Here is a 22,234-nt window from a genome sequence, read left to right on the forward strand (position 1 = left end):
TTTCTGCCAAGGTGGGAGAAAGGATCTTTCTACAGCCAGGAACACAGGTAGCCCAAGTCTGTAAATGTGGATTTCTGGGAGCATCCAGAGAGCCACATGATCTATCAAACCCATCTGGTCAGTAAGGAAGTTCTTCAAGCGCTTAAAACCATTTTTATCAGATTAATCCTCTCTTGTATTAAAGTTCTGGACTTCTGAAAGCTGTTCACTTCATTGTGAGACTAGACAGTGTTTTCTCAGGGAGAACAGGGCTGAAAGTTGTCAGTGCCTTCTATTTAAAGTTACCTTTGTGTCTTCTCCATGTACACCATCAAACTTCCTGAGGGCAGAGCTAGGTCACTATGTTTGTGACGTTCCGTTCTCTCAACTTTAATTCAACAGATGTTCACTGGGACGCTTCCTTATGCCAAGCACCTTCTAGAGTTGTAGGTGATGCAGAGATGAGTCACATAGAACCCCTCACCTCCAAGAGTGATTTTGGTAGAAGGAGTTGAATGCAAATACAGAAATAACTGCAATTCAAGGCAGTCAACTCAAACCACTTTGGGAGTAGAAAGAACTAAATCAGTGAAAAAGCACACACAGAGGACAGAGAATAAAGAAAAAGTAAAGAATGTGAAGGACTTCCCAAGTGGCTCAGTAACAAAGAATCCACCTGCCAATGCAGGAGACACAGCTTCCATCTTTGGGTTGGGAAGATCCCCTGGAGAAGGAAACGGCAACCCACTCCAGTATTCCTCCAGGGAAGCCCCAGGGACAGAGAAGCCTGGTGACCTACAGTCCATGGGATCCAAAAAGGATGGGATGCAATTTAGCAGCAAAACAGCAAAGAGAAAGGCTAATTGTTCTTTATTCCTTCCTTTGTTTGTCTTCTCAGAGTTTTAAACTTCTAATGTGTTATGTAGAGCAATGTCTTGAGGAAATGATGGGCCAAATTAGTGTAAGTCAGAAATGTAGGAAAAGTCATTCTAAGCCCAACTGTAGTCATTACTCAAAAGAAAGTGAAAAACCAGAAAACGCAGACACTTAAAGGACAGGTAATCAAAGGTTTCAAAAGTTAGAATGGGCATTTTATACATATAAAAGATAAACTAAATGTTATCTACCTCTGTATCTTTTTAAATGAGGAAAGGTGAATGTATTTTTCATTTTGCCTCTTTCGTGTTGACTCTATATGCTGTTCTGTGGCTTTTGCTGATAATAAGAAATTGCCTGCTTCGAAATTATATCCCGTCATGGATGCTAATGATGACCCTGATGAAGATCATCTTACAAGTTATGATGTTCAGCTCAGTATTCAAGAATCTATTGAAGCCAGCAAGACTGTATTTTATCCTGAAAGGTAACATTCAAATTGATGATCCTCAACTAAACTTCATGGCATTCATTTTTTGTAAGATCAAATGAATGATGTTTCCAGACCTCTCTACCTATTGTTTTGTGGCCGGAAATTCAATACCTTTACAAGAACTGCTGTGCACAGGTGTAGCCATCTGATTCTACAAATTCCCATCTCCTGTGAAGTATGAGACTACCTAGATAGGAAATTCCCAGCTCAGTTTGTTTGTATAGAATTGCCTATTTCCTCAATTCATATACAATCAAAAAGGACGGTAAATAATGTGAATGAAATTGTAAACACTGTTTATATGACTAATGTATAGATATATATACAGAATCTGTTGTGCTACTGACTCAGGCAACCTTTATAAGTAATATATTCCATTTTGCACAGTTAAAATATGAAGAATAATGCTAACTCACCTGCCTATAAGCTTAATGAGTGGGAAAAGAGTTGAAGGCTTTTGTAATATATGGCAAAGTGATATATAAACCAGAACTTATTTAATTATCTACTGTTAAAGTGACAGCAGTTAAGAAATTATACATGAAATAGGTGGTTTGTGTTGGCAAGAGTTATAGCATCTAAAACTGCCAAAGTAAATTTTCATTTTGAGTAGCACACATACTTCTGACAAAACTAAACTTTAATTTACCTTTAAATTCGATTATAGTATTTAGAATCCTGTATTCTGAAATTAGTAGTGCTTTTGAAAAGATTCAGTGCTATAAAATGATTGCTTTTGAGCTTTTGAAAAACAGACATGTTAACGGTTATATTTCTGGTCTTTTTCATTCTTCCCTTATCTCCCAGGAAGGCATTCACAACCCTGGAATACCAGTGGATGTTTCTGCTTTAATAGAGTTAAATCAATTTGTTATTCAATACCTAGTCACCTTTGAATAAACACACATCAGACAATTTCCATGAGGGTTGACAATGACCTCCTGGGTCAGTGATTAGAATTTGTTCAATAAATGCTCAGCCTATTTTTCACTAGTTTTCACAGTTGATTAAATACTAACATGCAATATACAGCATATGCTCCCAAATAAGCAACCATTAATTAGCCATTATTAAATTCAAAGCAAGAAACCTTTATTGAGCATAGAATTTTTAAAGTTGGGAGAAACCTTAGAGATCTTCCTATATAATCTTCTCATTTTACTGATGCAGGAACCACCATCCAGAGAGGCTGCTGGCCTCCTCAGGATCACAAAATCACAACATCTGAAAGCAGCTCCTCCGTCTCTGACTCCAGTTATTTACCCCCTTTTCATTGCCTACAATTAATTTCATAGACAATGTTTTAACCTTCTACTTTTCCATCTTCCCTAATGTTCATAGGTCCAGTGTATCATAAACATATTCTGTATCTGACTTTTAGACATTTACATGTCTAAAAATTTATCTACTTTTTAAAGTAGATAACATCAGTTGTGTGCATTTCTTGAAGATCCTGATTATTAAATGTATGTGCAAAAACTAAACAAATGTTTTGATGCCTTGGAGTATATCATGAATACAAATATGGCTTATATTTCTTTCCCTGCTAGATTTGTACCACTAAGCAATCAGAACAGAAAGCTTGTGGAGGCCATACAGCAAGGTAAATGGATTTATCACCTACAGTAGAATGGGCTGGAGAGTCCAGCTGGCTGAGAGATTTGTTATCAGCCCATGTGCTTATTTTAGGTCACATTCTTGAGCTCCAGGAGTATGTGAAATATAAACATGCTTTGGATGAAGCTGATGAAAAAGGATGGTTTCCATTGCATGAAGCTGTTGTCCAACCCATTCGGCAGATACTTGAAGTTGTCTTGGATGGTAAGAAAATGTAGAATGCCCTTAACCAAACTGAAGCCCAAATGCAGATGTTCTGGAGTATTCCCAATGAAAAGAATAAGCAAAAGGAAAAAGTCGAATAAAAGGTGATTTGCAGTTTGGAAAAGATAGTACCCATGCTTTAAACTGAGTACAAAACTAGCCTATTTTGTGGAGTTCAGGGTTTACCTTTTACATCTTTCTAAAAATATGACCCAGTTTGGTGGGAGGATGTGATTATCAACTAAAAGTTTATACATACCATTAATTAATTGATTTAAATATAAAATATTTTGCTTTTCAAAGTTGGTTGTAAACTTTCATCTTGAACTGAGTTGATGATAGTTTCCAAAAGAGTATTATTTTGTACAATATCTGTACAAAATTACATTACATTACATCACATTTTCTGTCCTTATATTACATTGATTTTTTCATCATGCAAACATGAATAACTGCTGTGGTATATCTACCCAAGGTTAAATGTTATTAATAATTTCTACATTTCAACAGTTTTTTTCACATCCCAGCATCTTATAAAACACTTTGAGAATGCCCTTCTTTTCTTTTTTTTTTTTTTTAATGCCCTTCTTTTCAACCTTCAACGTTGCTTCCTAGTGCTGTTGTAAGAGATAATGATAGCCACTGGATAATTAACTATCCAGCTAGTCAGCCAGCTACAAAAAGTTAAAAATAGACAGACAGATAGGATAGATAGTCAGACAGATATAGAAGATGATGTTAAGCATGGTATTTTTTTTGGTAACATATTCTGATAGGATACATCATTGATAAATACTTCTCATTCCCACAGGCACAGACTTCATTTGACAAAAAACAATTTCAGGTTCAATTTAAATAATAATACAAAGGATTAGGGAAGTTGTTCATAATTTATTAAGAAGTGAGAAGTCACAACCCATTATCTTTTTTTTGTAAAAAAACACCTTGAAACACAGACGTTGGTTTGCTAGCTGTCAACTTGATTAGCAAGCCCATGCTCATCTATTTCTACTCACCATCATTTGCTAGACTTTAATCATTTCTCTTTTTACTCTTCTCTTTTTTGTCAATTGACTTTGTCTAATCTAGTGTAGATAATATTGCATCATTCTGTTCTATATGACATCCTTTAAGTAAAGACTTTTAATTTTCCACATGCTTTCATATCTCAGCATCTTATAAGACGCTCTGGGAGTTCAAGACCTCTGATGGAGAAACACCTTTGACTTTGGCAGTCAAAGCTGGTCTGGTGGAAAATGTAAGAACTTTACTAGAGAAAGGAGTGTGGCCAAACACCAAAAATGACAAAGGAGAGACGCCCCTTCTGCTTGGTAAATGAGCTATTTTTCCTAGAACTTTTATAATTTGAGACAAATAATATTTATTCAGTATTTAATGGAAGCCACTGTGTATTGACTAAAATTATGTGACCTCATCTGTTTCCACTCTCTGATGTCCTTTCCTAACCCCCATCTCACTTGCCATAAAGTTTTGTTTTCTTCTCCCACCAGGGGGTGAAACGTGAAAGCTCTTTCAGCACCAGTTAATCAGAAGGGGTCTAATGAGGAGTTTTATGAGGCCAGGAGTGCCCGTTTTGCAGAAATAGTCTCTAAGGGGGGGTCCGGCCTCTAAGAGATATTGCATGTGTGACCTGTAGCTTAAACAAAGAGGCAGAAAGGGGACTCCAGAGAGAGACATGAGGTACAGAGCAGAATGATGAGACCAAATTTGAAGGCAGGCGAGCCAGCAGATTCTGAGCACACCCGTGTGTCACTGGGGTCACCACTGCGACACATCAAAGCAATGATTGTAAGCCTGAAGATGTTGTTTATCTGTACACAGCTTCTTCTCAGGCTTGTATATCCTGCTGTTTGTTGACCAGTAAGAATTGGCACATCTATTTGCAATACCAGAGTGAGATGAGATTAACGATAGATGACCACAGATAACCTTTCTTTCTCTCAGGGACGTAGGTGTGGAGAAAGAATTAGGGTTTTGGCATCTGAGATACTTGTATTTATTTTTCTTCCATTTTATTGAAATGTAATTGACATATAACATGGTACTAGTTTAAGGTATACAACATAATTTGATGTATGTATTACTATGAAATCATTATAACAGAAAGCCTAGTTAACATGCCTCACTTCACATAGTTACACATTGTTTTTTCTTGTGTTGCAAACTCTGTTTTGCAGACTTTTAAGATCTGCTCTCTTAACTTTCAAGTATACAGTTCAGTATTGTCATGTGAATGTTAATTCTAGCTGGGAGACTGCAGTTATGGGTCCAGCTTCCTCATGTGTAAAATGGAAATACAACATCCACCATGCAGAATTAGCCTATTATACAGAGTGAAGTAAGTCAGAATGGAAAACACCAAGACAGTATATTAATGCATATATATGGAATTTAGAAAGATGGTAATGATGACCCTATATGCAAGACAGCAAAAAAGGCACAGATGTAAAGAACAGACTTTTGGACTCTGTGGGAAAAGGCGAGGATGGGATGATTTGAGAGAATAACACTGAAACATGTATACTACCTATATGTATATGTGTGAAGTGTCCTGTCTTTGACTGTAGTCTACTGGGCTCCTTGGTCCATGGGATTTTCCAAGCAAGAATACTGGAGTGGGTTGCCATTTCCTTCTCCAGGGGAACTTCCCGACCCAGGGATCGGACCCAGGGATCGAACCCGGGTCTCCCGCATTGTATATAGTATGTATATGCATATTTCACATGTATATGTGAAATAGATCGCCAGTCCAGGTTCAATGCATGAGACAGGGTGCTTAGGGCCTGTGCACTGGGATGACCCTGAGGGATGTGATGAGGAGAGAGATGGGAGGGGGTTTCAGGATGGGGGACACATGTACACCCATGGCGATTCATGTGAATGTATGGCAAAACCGCTAAAATATTGTAAAGTAATTAGGCTCCAATTAAAATATATAAATTATTTTACAAAAAAATTAGAGAAAAATCAGTTCAATTCCATTCAGTTCAGTCACTCAGTTGTGTCTGACTCTTTGTGACCCCATGGACTGCAGCATGCCAGGCTTCCCTGTCCATCACCAACTCCTGGAGTTTGCTCAAACTCACGTCCATTGTGTCAGTAATGCCATCCAACCATCTCATCTTCTGTCATCCCCTTCTCCTCCCACCTTCAATCTTTCCCAGCATCAGGGTCTTTTCAAATGAGTCAGTTCTTCGCATCAGATGGCTAAAGTATTGGAGCTTCAGCATCAGTCCTTTCAATGAATATTCAGGGCTGATTTCCTCTAATAATGACTGGTTGGATCTCCTTGAAGTCCAAGGGACTCTCAAGAGTCTTCTCCATCACCACAGTTCAAAAGCATCAATTCTTGGATGCTCAGTTTTCTTTATAGTCCAACTCTCAATACCATTGGAGAAGGAAATGGCAACCCACTCCAGTACTCTTGCCTGGAAAATCCCATGGACTGAGAAGCCTGGTAGGCTACAGCCCATGGCGTCACAGAGGCGGACACGACTGAGCGACTTTCCTTTCCTTTCCTTTCTCAATTCCATACATGACTACTGGAAAAGCCATAGCTTTGACTAGACGGACCTTTGTTGGCAAAGTAACGTCTCTGCTTTTTACTATGCTGTCTAGGTAGGTCATAACTTTTCTTCCAAGGAGCAAGCGTGTTTTAATTTCATGGCTGCAGTCACCATCTGCAGTGATTTTGGAGCCTCTAAAAATAAAGTAACCATTTCCATTGTTTTCCCATCTATTTGCCATGAAGTGATGGGACCAGATACCATGATCTTAGTTTTCAGAATGTTGAGTTTTAAGCCAACTCTCTCACTCTCCTCTTTCACTTTCACCAAGAGGCTTTTTAGTTCCTCTTCACTTTCTGCCATTAGGGTGGTGTCATCTGCATATCTGAGGTTATTGATATTTCTCCCAGCAATCTTGATTCCAGATTGTACTTCATCCAGCCTGGCATTTTTCATGATGTCCTGTTCATAAAAGTTAAATAAGTAGGGTGACAATATACAGCCTTGACGTACTCCTTTCCCAATTTGGAACCAGTCTATTATTCAATGTCCAGTTCTAACTGTTGCTTCTGACTTGCCTACAGATTTCTCAGGAGGCAGGTCAGGTGGTCTGGTATTCCCATCTCTTTAAGAATTTTCCACAGTTTGTTGTGATCCACACAGTCAAAAGCTTTTGCATAGTCAATAAAGTGAATAGAGAAAAATATTAATATGTAAACTTCTGCCACATGGTAGATGCTCAGGAGAGGAGAGATGTTATGAAATAATGCACATGGGACAGGAGGAGGGAAAGCAGCCCTGAGATTGTTCACCAGCCATCCCAGTGCAGTTCAGTTCAGTTGCTCGGTCATGCCCAACTCTTTGTGACTCTATGGACTGCAGCATACCAGGCTTCCCTATCACCAACTCCCAGAGCTTACTCAAACTCATGTCCATTGAGTCAGTGATGCCATCCAACCATCTCATCCTCTGACATCCCCTTCTCCTCCTGCCTTCAATCTTTCTCAGCATCAGGGTCTTTTCAAATGAGTCAGTTCTTTGCATCAGGTGGCCAAAGTATTGGAGTTTCAGCTTCAGCATCAGTCCTTCCAATGAACACCCAGGACTGATCTCCTTTAGGATGGACTAGTTGGACCTCCTTGCAGTCCAAGGGACTCTCAAGAGTTTTCTCCAACACCACAGTTCAAAAGCATCAATTATTCAGTGCTCAGCTTTCTTTATAGTCCAACTCTCACATCCACACATGACCACTGGAAAAATCATAACCTTGACTAGATGGGGCCTTTGTTGACAAAGTAATGAGTCTGCTTTTGAATATGCTATCTAGGTTTGTCATACTTTTCCTTCCAAGGAGTAAGCGTCTTTTAATTTCATGGCCGCAGTCACCATCTGCAATGATTTTGGAGCCCAGAAAAATAAAGTCAGCCACTGTTTCCACTGTTTCCCCATCTATTTGCCATGAAGTGATGGGACCGGATGCCATGATCTTAGTTGAGCTTTAAGCCAGTTTTTTCACTCTTCTCTTTCACTTTCATCAAGAGGCTCTTTAGTTCCTCTTCACTTTCTGCCATAAGAGTGGTGTCATTTGCATATCTGAGGTTATTGATATTTCTCCCAGCAGTCTTGATTCCAGCTTGTGCTTCCTCCAGCCCAGCATTTCTCATGATGTTTTCTTTATATAAGTTAAATAAGCAGGGTGACAATATACAGCCTTGACGTACTCCTTTTCCAATTTGGAACCAGTCTGGAAGTCACAGTAAACCAGATTCTATGCTGAATAGCACAGTACAAATGGAATGATCATCTTTCAAAGAGTCTAGTGAGAGCCTAGATATGATCGAAATAGAAAATAAGTGTTAATAAATGCTATAACAAAGGCGTATATCCAAAGTAAATTGGGGAAATAAGAGAGCAGTGGAATCTGTGAAACTTCCAAAGAAATAGTTGTGACTCATGGGACATAGGGGGGATCAGCAACAGGTCTTTGCCCCTGCACAAAAATGTTAAATGAATAGTGTCATCACATCTTGGGAGCATTCTGCTCTGATTTCTTCTTTACTCTTCTCTTATTTGGCAGCTTTTCAGTTCAGTTCAGTCGCTCAGTCCTGTCCGACTCTCTGCGACCCCATGAATCGCAGCATACCAGGCCTCCCTGTCCATCATCAACTCCCGGAGTTCACTCAAACTCACGTCCATCGAGTCAGTGATGCCATCCAGCAATCTCATTCTCTGTCGTCCCCTTTTCCTCCTGCCCCCAATCCCTCCCAGCATCAGAGTCTTTTCCATTGAGTCAACTCTTCGCATGAGGTGGCCAAAGTACTGGAGTTTCAGCTTTAGCATCATTCCCTCCAAAGAACACCCAGGACTTATCTCCTTTAGAATAGACTGGTTGGACCTCCTTGCAGTCCAAGGGACTCTCAAGAGTTTTCTCCAACACCACAGTTCAAAGCATCAATTATTTGGTGCTCAGCTTTCTTTATAGTCCAACTCTCACATCCACACATGACTAATGCAAAAACCATAGCCTTGACTAGATGGGGCCTTTGTTGACAAAATATTGTCTCTGCTTTTGAATATGCTATCTAGGTTGGTCATAGCTTTCCTTCCAAGGAGTAAGCGTCTTTTAATTTCATGGCTGCAGTCACCATCTGCAGTGATTTGGGAGCCCAAAAAGATAAAGTCTGACACTGTTTCCATAGTTTCCCCATCTATTTCCCATGAAGTGATGGGACCAGATACCATGATCTTCATTTTCTGAATGCTGAGGTTCAAGCCAACCTTTTCACTCTCCTCTTTCACTTTCATCAAGAGGTTCTTTAGTTCTTCTTCACTTTCCGCCATAAGGGTGGTGTCATCTGCATATCTGGGGTTATTGATACTTCTCCCGGCAATCTTGATTCCAGCTTATGCTTCCTCCAGTCCAGTGTTTCTCATGATGTACTCTGCATATCAGTTAAATAAGCAGGGTGTCAGTATACAGCCTTGATGTACTCCTTTTCCTAATTGGAACCAGTCTGTTGTTCCATGTCCAGTTCTAACTGTTCTTCCTGACCTGCATACAGGTTTCTCAAGAGGCAGGTCAGGTGGTCTGGTATTCCCTTCTCTTTCAGAATTTTCCACAGTTTATTTTGATCCACACAGTCAAAGGCTTTGGCATAGTCAATAAAGCAGAAATCAATGTTTTTCTGGAACTCTCTTGCTTTTTCCATGATCCAGCAGATTTTGGCAGTTTGATCTTTGGTTCCTCTGCCTTTTCTAAAACCAACTTGAACATCTGGAAGTTCACAGTTCACGTATTGCTGAAGCCTGGCTTGGAGAATTTTGAGCATGACTTTACTAGCGTGTGAGATGAGTGCAATTATGCAGCAGTTTGAGCATTCTTCGGCACTGCCTTTCTTTGGGTTTGGAATGGCAAAGATGGGCGGGTCATGGTGGCAGCTTTTAGCCTTCTCCAATTCAGATTAATCTGGAAAAACTAATTATTATAGTCAGGGTACAGATAAAACTTCCAGAACAAAACAAGCAAACAAACACAGATACATAAACAAACGCACTGCAATGACTTCGAAAAGAAAGTTCATTCCTCTCTCACACAACAATTCAGAAGTGAGTGGTCCAGGGTTTGGCAGGATGGCTATACCACCTTTACATAAGACTTTAGATGTTACATTTTTCCATCCATCAGGGAGGAGGAAAGAGGCAGCCTTGGGAAAATTTCAGCCTCTAAGAGGATGACCTAGACGTGTACACAGCACTTCTGTTCATACCCTGTTTGTTCAGATTTTGTCACATAGTCTTAGGTGCAAGGAAGGCTGGGGTATTTAGTTTCTACCTGGATAGACTGTGAACAGCTAAAGCTTGGGAACTTCTGATTCTAAAGGAAAAGGTGAAATACAAGTACTGAAGGAGATATGGTTTTCTCTGCGTACATGTTACCAGACTTTATGTCACAGTAACATGGTGCTTTTTAAAATGAACAGAACACTTTTCCTGAGCAAGATCTACTGATACTACCAGAATATCACATATGGTTGCTTCACCACTATTAGCATGACTTATTATTTTTGTAAAGGCATATGCCATGGACTATTTGCATGTATTTGTTACTATTTCTATAGTCTTTGATTTCTGCAAAAAAGATACACTCTTCCAGAGTTTATATATTATCTCACTTTGCGAATATAAAATTATTCTCTACTTGCTATTCTTGATCCACTTAATATTGTTAAGGGACAACTAAGTCATGATTATCACTCATTCGTTTTCATTTTACTTCACTTAAAATTTCCTTTACTGCTTAATGCCCACAACAGAGCATTAAATATTTGTCTGCATTTCAAAGTCTCAATTGTTAGTCTCTCTACTCTAGCAATAACTGAAATGTGGGAAAGGAACTTTGATCATTGAGTTATAAGAATCAAAATAGAATTAATGCTTAGAAATAATATTTTTAAAAACCAAATGGTAACATCATAGATAAAACAAAAGTCTCACAGAGGAAATATTATGGAGGTGTTCACTTATGTCCCCACCAGCCGCATTGCTGGAGGATAGGGACTCCCCTTGGGATACCTTCTTTAGGCCATTCATTGTGGATTCTATGTCATCTTTTTAGGTTCATAAGAAAATGGATCTTCCATGGCACTTTCTGTTTTCCTTTTTCTTGCATTTTGAAGCTACTTGAAATATGCTACTCATAGTTTATTAACTTATAAAGGAGAGACGAGGGGGGAAAGTGCTGTTATTTTTTTAATGTATGCACAACACCATTTTTGTCTTAACCTGACATTATTATCTTTGTCTTTATTTTTGAAATATCCTTGTGTGTGCTCAGTCGCTCAGTTATGTCCGACTGCAGTAGCCCACTGGCTCCTCTGTCCATGGAATTTTCCAGGCAAGAATACTGGAGTGGATTGCCAGTTCCTACTCCAGGGGATCTCCTGAACCTAGGGACTGAATCTGTGTCTCTTGAGTCTCCTGTGTTGGCAGGCAGATTCTTTAACACTAGAGATATCCTTTAGAAAGAAAAAAGTAAATTCACTTTTGGTCCCTCAAGGGCCCTTCTTCCCCCAGCAGCCAGCTGACCCTTAATTATGGTACTTTGATATATTACAATCTTGTTATACAGTTACTTGCTGAGTGTAGATATCTGATATGTGATGATCTTATAGTTATTAAGTGTTTTTTGCACACAGACTCCTTCTCAGCCCATCCCTCTAAACTTGGTGTCGCCTTCCTCCAGTAGGACAGTCATATGATTGTCCTGGCCAGAGGGTCCCAGGGTGCAGAGGAAGCCAAGGGAACTGTCTGGTACAACAGCTCAGCTCCTCTGCTTTCCACTTTCCCAAAACATGGCGCCATTCACAGCTCAGTTAATTTTACTTCATTTTCTTTTTTACAAATTGGTATATATCCTCTTTACTCCATCTCCTCTTTCAGTCTTCCAATCTTTGTCTAGGTACTACGGAAGAAAATCTCTATTGGTATATCATATGAGTCAGATGATCACTGAAGATATTAAGTAAATTATATGGGCAAAACTCATGAAGAGTAGGACATGACTGAGCGACTGAACTGGAACTGGATGGGCAAAACACATATATCCAGAAAGAAAATGACAAAAATTTTTTTAAAGAAAGAAAGTGCCAGCAAACTATAAAGTGTTCAAAAGTGCCTATAACCTATGCAAAATGTCTCCTTAAATTCCCTAACTCTTCAACTGAGGCTTGCTCTCCTCTAAGCGTATAAAGATACATCTATTATGTGAAATGTATTCTTTACTTCATAAATTATTTAATTTGTGTTTTACTTAGTTACATTACACACATACTGGACCTTGTTAATTTTCAGTATTTTAGCCAATTATTGATTAAGGATGTCTTCACGGTTTAGCTTGGAAGAGGGGTTCCCCACGATTTTCATTATTATTTCTATGAGGAATAAAATATATTCTTAGTTCCAAAAACTGAACTAAAAATAAGTTTAATTTTCTTGGTTATTTCAAGTTGAATATGGCTTATATATGCTGTTATTTTCTTGAAGAAAGGCTAGTATCTCTAATCAACATGTTCCCTGAGTCAGACTAAAGGAAAACGGATCATAAAGGAAGAGGTTCATTATTTTATTACTGTTTTTTCTAATTAGAAAAAATGGAATAGGAGCAAGAAGATAAATGAGGGCACATTATCTCTTATTTTGTTTAAATTATTGATGTTTGCTTCGCAAGAGCACCAGCTAGGATGAGGTAATTCACTGTAATTAGAGCTGCCAGTGGCAGGTGGGTGATTCAGAGAAAGGCATTTGTCAACAGATTCTGCTTCAGACAGTGAGCAGGAGAAAAACTGAAATTTTGCTGCAGTGATGGCTTGCTTCCCTCCTGGTGAAATAGACAATTTGTCCTCATCCTCCTTTTCTGCCTTTTGGAACCATTTCTCTTGCCTTGGCCTCAGAGCCTTTCCACCTTCTGCTTCTTACCTGCCCAGGATGTTCCATGTGCCCCCACATCCCCTTCTGTCTTTCCCAGCAAAGGCCCAGTCTTTGAATCTTTTATTCAAACAGAAAATAGTATCGCTTTCACCCCCAGGCTGCAAATTCCCCAAGTGAGAACCATGTCTGTCTTTTTCCTGCTGCCCCCTGTACCTAACAAGTGACTCAGACAGTAAAGAATCTGCCTGCAATGCAGGAGACCTGGGTTCAATCCCTGGTTTGGGAAGACCCCCTGGAGGAGGGCATGGCTACCCATTCCAGTATTCTTGCCTGGAGAATCTCCATGGACAGAGGAGGCCAGTGGGCTACAGTCTACCGGATCACAAAGAGTCAGACACGACTGAATGACTAACACTTACATATAGCCAGCACATATTAACTGAATGAAAGAATGAGCAAATGAATAAGTGTTAGAGAGTAACCTTCATCCTGCTCTGTTTCTTAAAAGATTTTACATACTGATAAGAGGAAAATGCATGACATCTTGGAGAAGTATTTATATCTAACCTGGGAGAATCCATTAACAATCCGAAAGAGAAAAAGACTTGACAGTGTAATTTCAGCTACTAGAAAAAGATAAGAGAGGGAAAGAGACATCTGATTTACTGAACCTCAGAAAACATAGTACATCAGCTGTCTTGTATTTCACCTGTAAGAACAACAACTGACCTACCTGGATTCTAAACATTCCTGTTGCTAACATCTCATAAGTATGGGAAAGAAATGTTCATTTAATATTTTCTACTTTGGTGGGAAAAAAACTTTCTCTAGAGGGATAAAAACTTGATAAACATTATCTGCACAGGCGGCTCCAGGATCCTTGAAGTGAGGAAATCATAATAATAATAATGGTTATCATTTATTGAGCTCCTACTGTATACTAAGCATTTTACATACATTTTTTTTTATTTATTTAACTGATACAAAAATTGATATTATTTTCATCTTGGCGATGAAGTAGGAGTTTAGAAAGAATACAAAAAGTATCCTAACTTAGTGACATGCATCCTGTTTTCCACCAAACTCTTATCCCTCCTCAGGTCAGGGTCTTAAAGAAAAGGCAGTATCATCTTATATGCTTACATTCCTCAAGAGAAACCTGGTATGAGAAACAGAGGGGTATGGAAGATACAAGAAAAGTTGTCACTAATACCTCCCTTGATATTAAATCTGGTAATTTGTTTAGTGCCATGTAAAGCATTCATGTTATATGCCTCCTGTTGACTGTTCTTTTTAAAAATCATCTTTAAGCTGTTAAAAGAGGCTCCTATGACATGGTGTCTGCTCTGCTTAAACACAACACCAGTCTTGACCAGCCCTGTGTGAAGCGATGGTCAGCAATGCATGAAGCAGCCAAACAAGGCCGCAAAGACATCATAGCTCTGCTACTGAACAATGGAGGCAATGTCCACCTAAAAGACGGATTTGGAGTGACCCCGTTAGGTGTTGCGGCCGAGTATGGTCACTATGATGTTTTGGAACATCTGATCCACAAAGGTACGTGGAAAGGAACTGCATGTTGCTGATGTTTCTCCTGGGCTTCCCAGGTGGCTCAGTGGCAAAGAATCTGCTTGCCAAGGCAGGAAACACAGGTTCGATCCGTGGGTCAGAAGATCCCCTGGAGGAGGAAATGGCAACCCTCTCCAGTGTTCTTGCCTGGGAAATCCCATGGATAGAGAAGCCTGGTGGGCTATCATCTATGCGGTTGCAGAGTCGGACACAACTGAGCAACTGAGCACAAGCACAGTGCTTCTCCTGCCTCTCAGATCTCCTTTTCTCCATCTCTCTCTGGCCCCTCTTCCTCTCCTGAATGTATCTGGGCATCAGATTTTTACCCCATCCCTCAATAAGCCCCTATTGCATGACTCACTTGAATCCTATGCATGGGGACCTACAAATCCGAGTGCCCAGCCCTGATGGCTATCTCTGCTGCTGCTGCTAGGTCGCTTCAGTCGTGTCCGACTCTGCAGCCCCAAAGATGGCAGCCCACCAGCCTCCCCCGTGCCTGGGATTCTCCAGGCAAGAACACTGAAGTGCGTTCCCATTTCCTTCTCCAAGGCGTGAAAGTGAAGTCGCTCAGTCGTGTCTGACTCTTAGCGACCCCATGGACTGCAGCCTACCAGGCTCCTCCGCCTATGGGACTTTCCAGGCAAGAGTATTGGAGTGGGTTGCATAGGACCACATTATTCTCAAGGGTACTCTGTAGGGAAAAGACTAACATTTTGAACTTCCCCCACAATGCAACTCATTTAATTATCAAATGAGCCATATGAAATAAGCTATATTACTGTAGTTTACAGATAAGGAGTTGGAAGCTCATGGAAGTAAGTAGCTTGCCCCAAACTCTCAGTCAGCAACAAAGCCGTAATTCAAACAGACCACTTTCCCCTACATCATGTCTTCTGGTCCTCATGACATTTGAATATTACACAATTTGTGTTCTCTGATGATATTTTGTGTCATTTCCCCTCTGGGCCATTTAAGATAGTCAGGCTTATTCATCTTAGGATCTTCTGCTGGATCATGCATGGTATTTGCACATAGAAGACAGTTGATAAAGATTTGTTGAAATGAGACAGAGCATTAACTGTTGTCTTTAAAAGTCTAACTAGACCTTTTTTAGGGAGTCAATTATCATGAAAATTGACTTGATTTCTCAGATGTCAATGAGGGAAAGATTTTCCAATAGAATGAAACATGCTTCATGATTGTTTATTGAAAAGGCCAAGAACACAGATGTTCTTAATTCTGTATTTTTAAGTCCTAATCAGAAAGGAAAACAACAGTTTATTTTTGAGGAGATGATCTTGCATCTGCCCAGTGGTCACTCTGCTGCCTGTGTTATCCTGCCAGGAGGTGATGTGCTTGCTTTGGCGGATGATGGTGCATCGGTGTTGTTTGAGGCAGCAGGAGGGGGCAATCCTGACTGCATCTCCCTCCTGCTGGAATATGGAGGAAGTGGAAACATACCTAACAGAGCAGGGCATCTTCCTATACACCGAGCTGCCTATGAGGGACATTACCTGTGAGTAACAAATCATAGCATGATCACTTCAAGTTGAAAACACAGATTTGTATATATGGTATAAGCTTAAATATGTCTCCCAAAATCCAAACAGAAAAAGGTAAAATGTTCACAAGTTTTGTATATCTACGTGTTTGTTTGATTTCTCCCTTCTTTTTATATTCTTATACCTTAAAAAATTTCCACATTGAATTTATACTGCTTGTCAAATGAAAAGGTATTTTCTCTTAGAAGAAAGTTATAAGTGAGACTTCTGCACGTGCCACCCAAATGTGCCTTTTTAAAAAAATCTGTTTAACAGAAGGCTACAGGGCTTCTAAAAATTTTGCCCTTGGCAAAGGATTAAAATTTGTATTACTCCAATTTTTATCAACATCAACAGATATTATAATGTAAAATATATCCTTGAATAGAAAGGTATCATTATAATTTTAGGTTTCTTTAAGAAAATGGTCAGATATATTTTAAAATCACAAAATGTGCCACAACCAACACATCAATTGAAATCTATAATCATAATAAACTACCCACCTTGAAAGGATGGTGTTTGGCAATTAAATGTATTTCATAAATTCAAAACTGTGAGCTCATTAGGCTTCATCACTTTCAGTGGTGACGTTGGCTAAGTTAAGTGGCTAATGACAAGTAATTGATGCGAAGTGACATGTTGTTAAAGTTTACCTGGATTTACTCCCAGTGTTCATAAATTCACACCTGGTAGCTCTGAATTAGGCACAAGAGATCAAGTTCTCCTTGCCTGTGGCTCTCATACATGTCCAATTCATCAGTCAAGTGTGAAATTCACAGCTATTTGTCACAGGTTCTTAGTAATACAAGCTGCGGTTAGTTATCTCAATTGAAATCATGTAAGATTGATGGAACAATAAAGACCCTTCTTGTTGCTAATAATTCAAACTCAAGTAAGTAGAGAGGATATACATGGACAATATTAAAGCACAGATTGTTCATGGAGCAGTGAAAGCGGAATAACAAATAAAAATTCAAGTCATTACTAAATTCTAGTCATTACTCTTCTGCATCTGTGTGACCTTGGACAAGTCATTTCACCTCTCAAGTCTTCGTATGGCTGTGCTGGTAATAAAAGGGTTGGACTCAGCAATGCCCAAGGTGACTTCCAGCTCTAATTTCCTGTGACTCTGTGGTTCTAATTAATGGTCAACAATATGAAGCATTCATCTGTAACATTGAATGGACCTACTTTTCTGTTATATTTTCTTCATTAAGTAGCCTTGGTTGATTATAGATAATATGTTGTTCAGAGAAGAATTGAAAAATTGGGGAGGGTTCCTGAGGAATCGCAATTCTAGAACCAAATATATAAGATCTAGTAGGTTCCCCAGGAATATTTAGACTGGGAAGCTAAATCAAAACTAAACTGAATAGTACTAAGTCTATGGACAAAGACTGAATGTTTTTGTGTAAGGTTATCTAGAGAAAATAAACTAATCAAATTGCATTCACTTGTCCAGCACGGAAGCTGGTTTATTTCATTTCATGATTTTCTTCCTGCTATGTGGATATTTAATTCTTTTTTTTTTTTTTTAGTGCACTGAAATATCTTATTCCAGTAACATCCAAACATGCAATCCAGAAAAGTGGGCTAACACCAATTCACTCAGCAGCAGATGGACAAAATGCACAGTGCCTAGAACTGCTGATTGAAAATGGCTTTGATGTCAATAGCCTGCTTTCTGACCACATTTCTGAGAGTTATGATGACGAACGGAAGACTGCGCTCTATTTTGCTGTTTGCAATAATGATATCCTTTGCACAGAAATCCTCCTTGCTGCAGGTGCAGACCCAAACCTGGATCCCCTCAACTGTCTACTGGTGGCAGTGAGGGCCAGTAATCATGAAATTGTCCGGCTGCTTCTTGCCCATGGAGCTAATGTCAATTGTTACTTCATGCATGTGAATGACACTCGTTTCCCCAGTGCCATACAGTATGCCCTAAATGATGAGGTAATGCTCAGGCTGTTGCTGAATAATGGCTATCAGGTGGAGATGTGCTTCGAATGCATGCATGGGGACATCTTTGGAAACTCGTTTGTGTGGTCGGAGATAGAGGAAGAGGTACTGCCGGGATGGACATCTTGTGTCATAAAAGATAACCCGGTGAGTTACACCCTTCTCTTCTTCGTATTGGGTCAGCATCATAATTTTGCTCATTTAGGGATGTTCCAAGAAAAGAAAAATCAACTCCAACTTTTATATTTTTCTTCTTCTTGTGTTTTTGTTTGCAATGAGATGGGGAAATCAGCATTAAACTAAGCCCCCCAAAGTATAGTTTTCTTGAATTGGAAACCAAATGTTGAATGATTTGGAAAATGTATGCAATTAATAACTCATGCTTATTTAGTGGAATCTGGGGGCTAGAAACACAGTGAGAAGAATCATGGAAAATAGCATGGTTCTTCCACATGATGCTGAGTACTGTCACATCAGAGTCACGCATGCTCCAGGGCTCATTGTTTCACAGAAACAAACAAATCATTTACTTTGCTTTTTTGGTTCCATAACAAGAAGGGTACCTTTATTTCATGTAAAAAGGCAAAGGAAGTAATTTGTCAGAACAAAATTGTTTATCAATAGAGTATATTAAAAGTGCTACTAACTTCAATTTTATTACTTCTCTCAGTTCTGTGAGTTTATTACAGTCCCCTGGATGAAGCACTTGGTAGGCAGTGTTATTCGTGTATTAATAGATTACATGGATTATATCCCTCTGTGTGCTAAACTGAAGTCTGCACTAGAAGTACAGAGAGAATGGCCAGAAATCCGTCAAATACTAGGTAAAAGCAAAAGTTTTTCCTACAAAATTTTTTATGGAGAATGTATATAGGAAAAATTTCTTAATGTCAGTTTTGATACTTTTTCGGTGCTACCTTATATTCAGATTTATCTGTTTTCTCAAATCATCCTTAATTGTTCCCCTGATAGAAGATACTTTTTGCTTTTTCTTGACACTTTCCAACTGTTTAATTGTATAATGAACAATACCATAACTATATTAACATTCTGAATAGAACTCACTTTTTAAAAGTTAACTTCTATAATATCATAAAGTATAGGATTCTCCATGTGGGCAGGGATCTGTTTTGTTTATTTTTGTACTCTTGGGGCTTAGCATAATGCCTCATAAGCAGTAGATACTCAATACTAAATAAATGAATGAATGGAATGAATTAAAATATCCTTTTTGATCTAGTTTCTCTGGGTCTTTACTGACAAATTTGTACTATGAAAAGTATGTTTTACAGGCAGGCCATTTTGTATTTTCTAGGTTAAGGCTTAGTTACAATCATAAAAGTGAATCATATTATGAAAGTTTCAATAAAAATACATCTAAAATTACTCCAAATACATATAGAAAGTGAAGTCGCTCAGTCGTGTCCGACTCTTTGCGACCCCATGGACTGTAGCCTACCAGGCTCTTCCCTCCATGGGATTCTCCAGGCAAGAGTGCTGGAGTGGGTTGCCATCTCCTTCTCCAGGGGATCTTCCCGACCCAGGGATCGAACTCGGGTCTCCCGCATTCCAGGCAGACGCTTTAACCTCTGAGCCACCAGGGAAGCCCAAATACATATAACAACCAGAGAAAAAATTATAAATTTGGAATGTTTTCTCTTTCAAAATAGGAGTTTGGAAAAATGTACTTTCAAAACCTCCTTGGACAATTTCATGGAGGCTAAAGAAGCATCCTAGAACCTACACCTAAATCAATCTTCAATGGTATAACAAAACCACAACATCCCATTCTTTAAGATCAAGCAAATTTTATGCAAATTAGTAGATATTTTATAGTCAAAAAAATGAGATTGAAATGTTTACCTGATTTACATACCATATTTGTTATATATAAAGTTCTAGAAAAAGAAATGTTCATCTAAGCACTTAGTTTCAGTCAGTCTCATACATTAAAGTATATGATCTGAATCTGGACTGTTTTGACCATGGTAGCAACAGACGGAAGTTGGCAGAAACGGTGGAGATTTGATTGGCTAGAAAGAGTGTTAGTTCAGCTGAACACACATTAGGTGGTAAGCTTGGAGTTTCCTCACATGGCTCTTCCACTGGAATGAGTTCTAGGATAGAATAGACTTCGGGGCAACTAAAACAGGAATCTCAGAGAATCTAGTGAATGATAGAGCCTAGAAATTGACGTCTGGGGTCAGACAGGTCTGAAATAGGATGCAACATTGTTCTTGGCCTGGTATAGACTTGCTGAGCCACATAGTGCTTAGGTCACCCAGGGCTGATATTTTCATGAAAACAAGCAACAATTTAGTCTATCATTTTTGTTTCATTCAGGGGAGGGGATTTTTTGTAATGTTTAATTTCCTATAAGAAAACCAAGATAGTCATACTGGTTGTATGACTTTGAGCATGGTTACTTATTCTTTTTATATCAAGGTTTTCCCACTGCAGAATGGGGCTTGCATAGTATTTACCTGTTAAGGTTGTTGTGGGAATTAAAAGAGATGTCACATATAAGGCACTTAGCATAATGCCTACAGCATTAAAAACACTTAGTAAATTTACCTATTTTAAAGACTAAATTATTAGTATTTTTATGTTATTTTTACTACATGGTAAGGTTATATGAAGTATCTGAAATGTGTATGTAAGCATGTCATGAACCCCCACAACTTGAAGAGTTAGATATTATCATTGCTAATTTTTAAAAATTAAAAACTAAGGCTAAAGGGGATTTACATAATAGTCTGGACACTATAAATTCTTGAAGCTAGTTACCCTTCTGAACAAAAGCCCAACTTAGGAGTGAAGTCAAAATCAAGCAGGACAGATGAAGAACTGCAGCATTTTGGATCTTAAAGATTAATTGAAAGAAAGAGAAGGGGGATGGAGAGAAGGACCAACAGATTAAAAGAACTAAAAAGAACACATCAAACTAAAAAAAAAAAAAATACTGTCAATACTATAGTTTAGGGATAGCACACAAAGATAATGAAGCTGTAAAGAAAGTGATTACTATAAAAGTCTGAAGAGTAGTTTCTTACAGGGAAGAAGGAATGAAGTTTGGATGGATTGTGGAGGGAATTCTGGGATGACTGGGGAAGTTCTATTCATGACCTAGGAGAGGTTTGCAGATGTTCACCTGATAATCACTTAAGAAACTATATGTACCGTTGCTTTACCTATATTTTACAATGAAAGAGTTAAAATATTTTGGAAATTGTAAAGGAAAAAACCATAAGGCTTATAAAAATTATTTCCCAAAGTTACAGACAGAAAAATAGCAAAACAAGTATTTGAACTCTAGTCCATTTAAACACAGGCTCTTTCTCCAATACTACTGTACTTCCTGTCATAGAACAGATTTTGCTTCTAATTAGTAATACGTTGGCCATGTGTTTGTATTGGAAAAGAATGACAAATTCTTGTGACTTTAGAAAAGAAATCCAAGTAAGAATAAGATCAGAAAGTTTTCTAGTTGTTTCAGACACATCGTTGCAACTAGAGTGTAGTCAGTTGACTGCTATAAGTACAGTTAACCACTGGATGTCAGGATTTCTCCAGGTATATGTAGGGCAGAGTTTTTGTTAGAGGGAAAAATAAATTTTTTTTAAAGATAGGTTTATTCTGTCTATTTTAGTAATGATAACTTTGCCTCAATAGTTTTTGAAAAACAGTCTTATTTTTTTTAAAAAAACTTGAGTATTTATAATTGCAAATATAACAAGAAATGTGATCTCTTTGATTACTGAATTGAGTGATTGTTCACAAATGATTACAATATACCAAACACTTTTCTAATGCTTTACATGAATTAATTTGTTTGACATTTAAACAGTCCTATGAGGTGAGTCCCACTGTTATCCACATTTCCCAGGTGAGAATGCTGAGATCATAGGGGTTAAGTAGCTTGTCCAGGATAACACAAATACTATTTAAGTGGCAGAGACTTGATTTTAATCCAAGCTGACTGAGTCCAGAGCTTACCTCTAAGCCTGTGGGCAATGCTGCCTTTTCACTCACTCCTG

At 38.6% G+C, this 22,234-nt stretch overlaps 1 protein-coding gene across 1 annotated transcript in view; it reads left to right on the top strand.

Moving 5' to 3' along the window:
* Nucleotides 1–22,234, top strand: part of ASB15 (ankyrin repeat and SOCS box containing 15) — a 41,809-nt gene that overhangs the window by 15,285 nt on the left and 4,290 nt on the right. The window contains exons 3-10 of the mRNA XM_004008024.6: nt 1,206–1,342; nt 2,899–2,951; nt 3,038–3,169; nt 4,342–4,500; nt 14,434–14,679; nt 16,036–16,207; nt 17,774–18,344; nt 18,868–19,021. Of these exons, the coding sequence (XP_004008073.2) occupies nt 1,236–1,342; nt 2,899–2,951; nt 3,038–3,169; nt 4,342–4,500; nt 14,434–14,679; nt 16,036–16,207; nt 17,774–18,344; nt 18,868–19,021 (1,594 nt within the window). The 5' untranslated portion in view covers nt 1,206–1,235. The remainder of the gene's footprint in view (nt 1–1,205; nt 1,343–2,898; nt 2,952–3,037; nt 3,170–4,341; nt 4,501–14,433; nt 14,680–16,035; nt 16,208–17,773; nt 18,345–18,867; nt 19,022–22,234) is intronic.

Source organism: Ovis aries, chromosome 4, assembly GCF_016772045.2.
Source record: "Ovis aries strain OAR_USU_Benz2616 breed Rambouillet chromosome 4, ARS-UI_Ramb_v3.0, whole genome shotgun sequence".
Taxonomy (NCBI): Eukaryota; Metazoa; Chordata; class Mammalia; order Artiodactyla; family Bovidae; genus Ovis; species Ovis aries.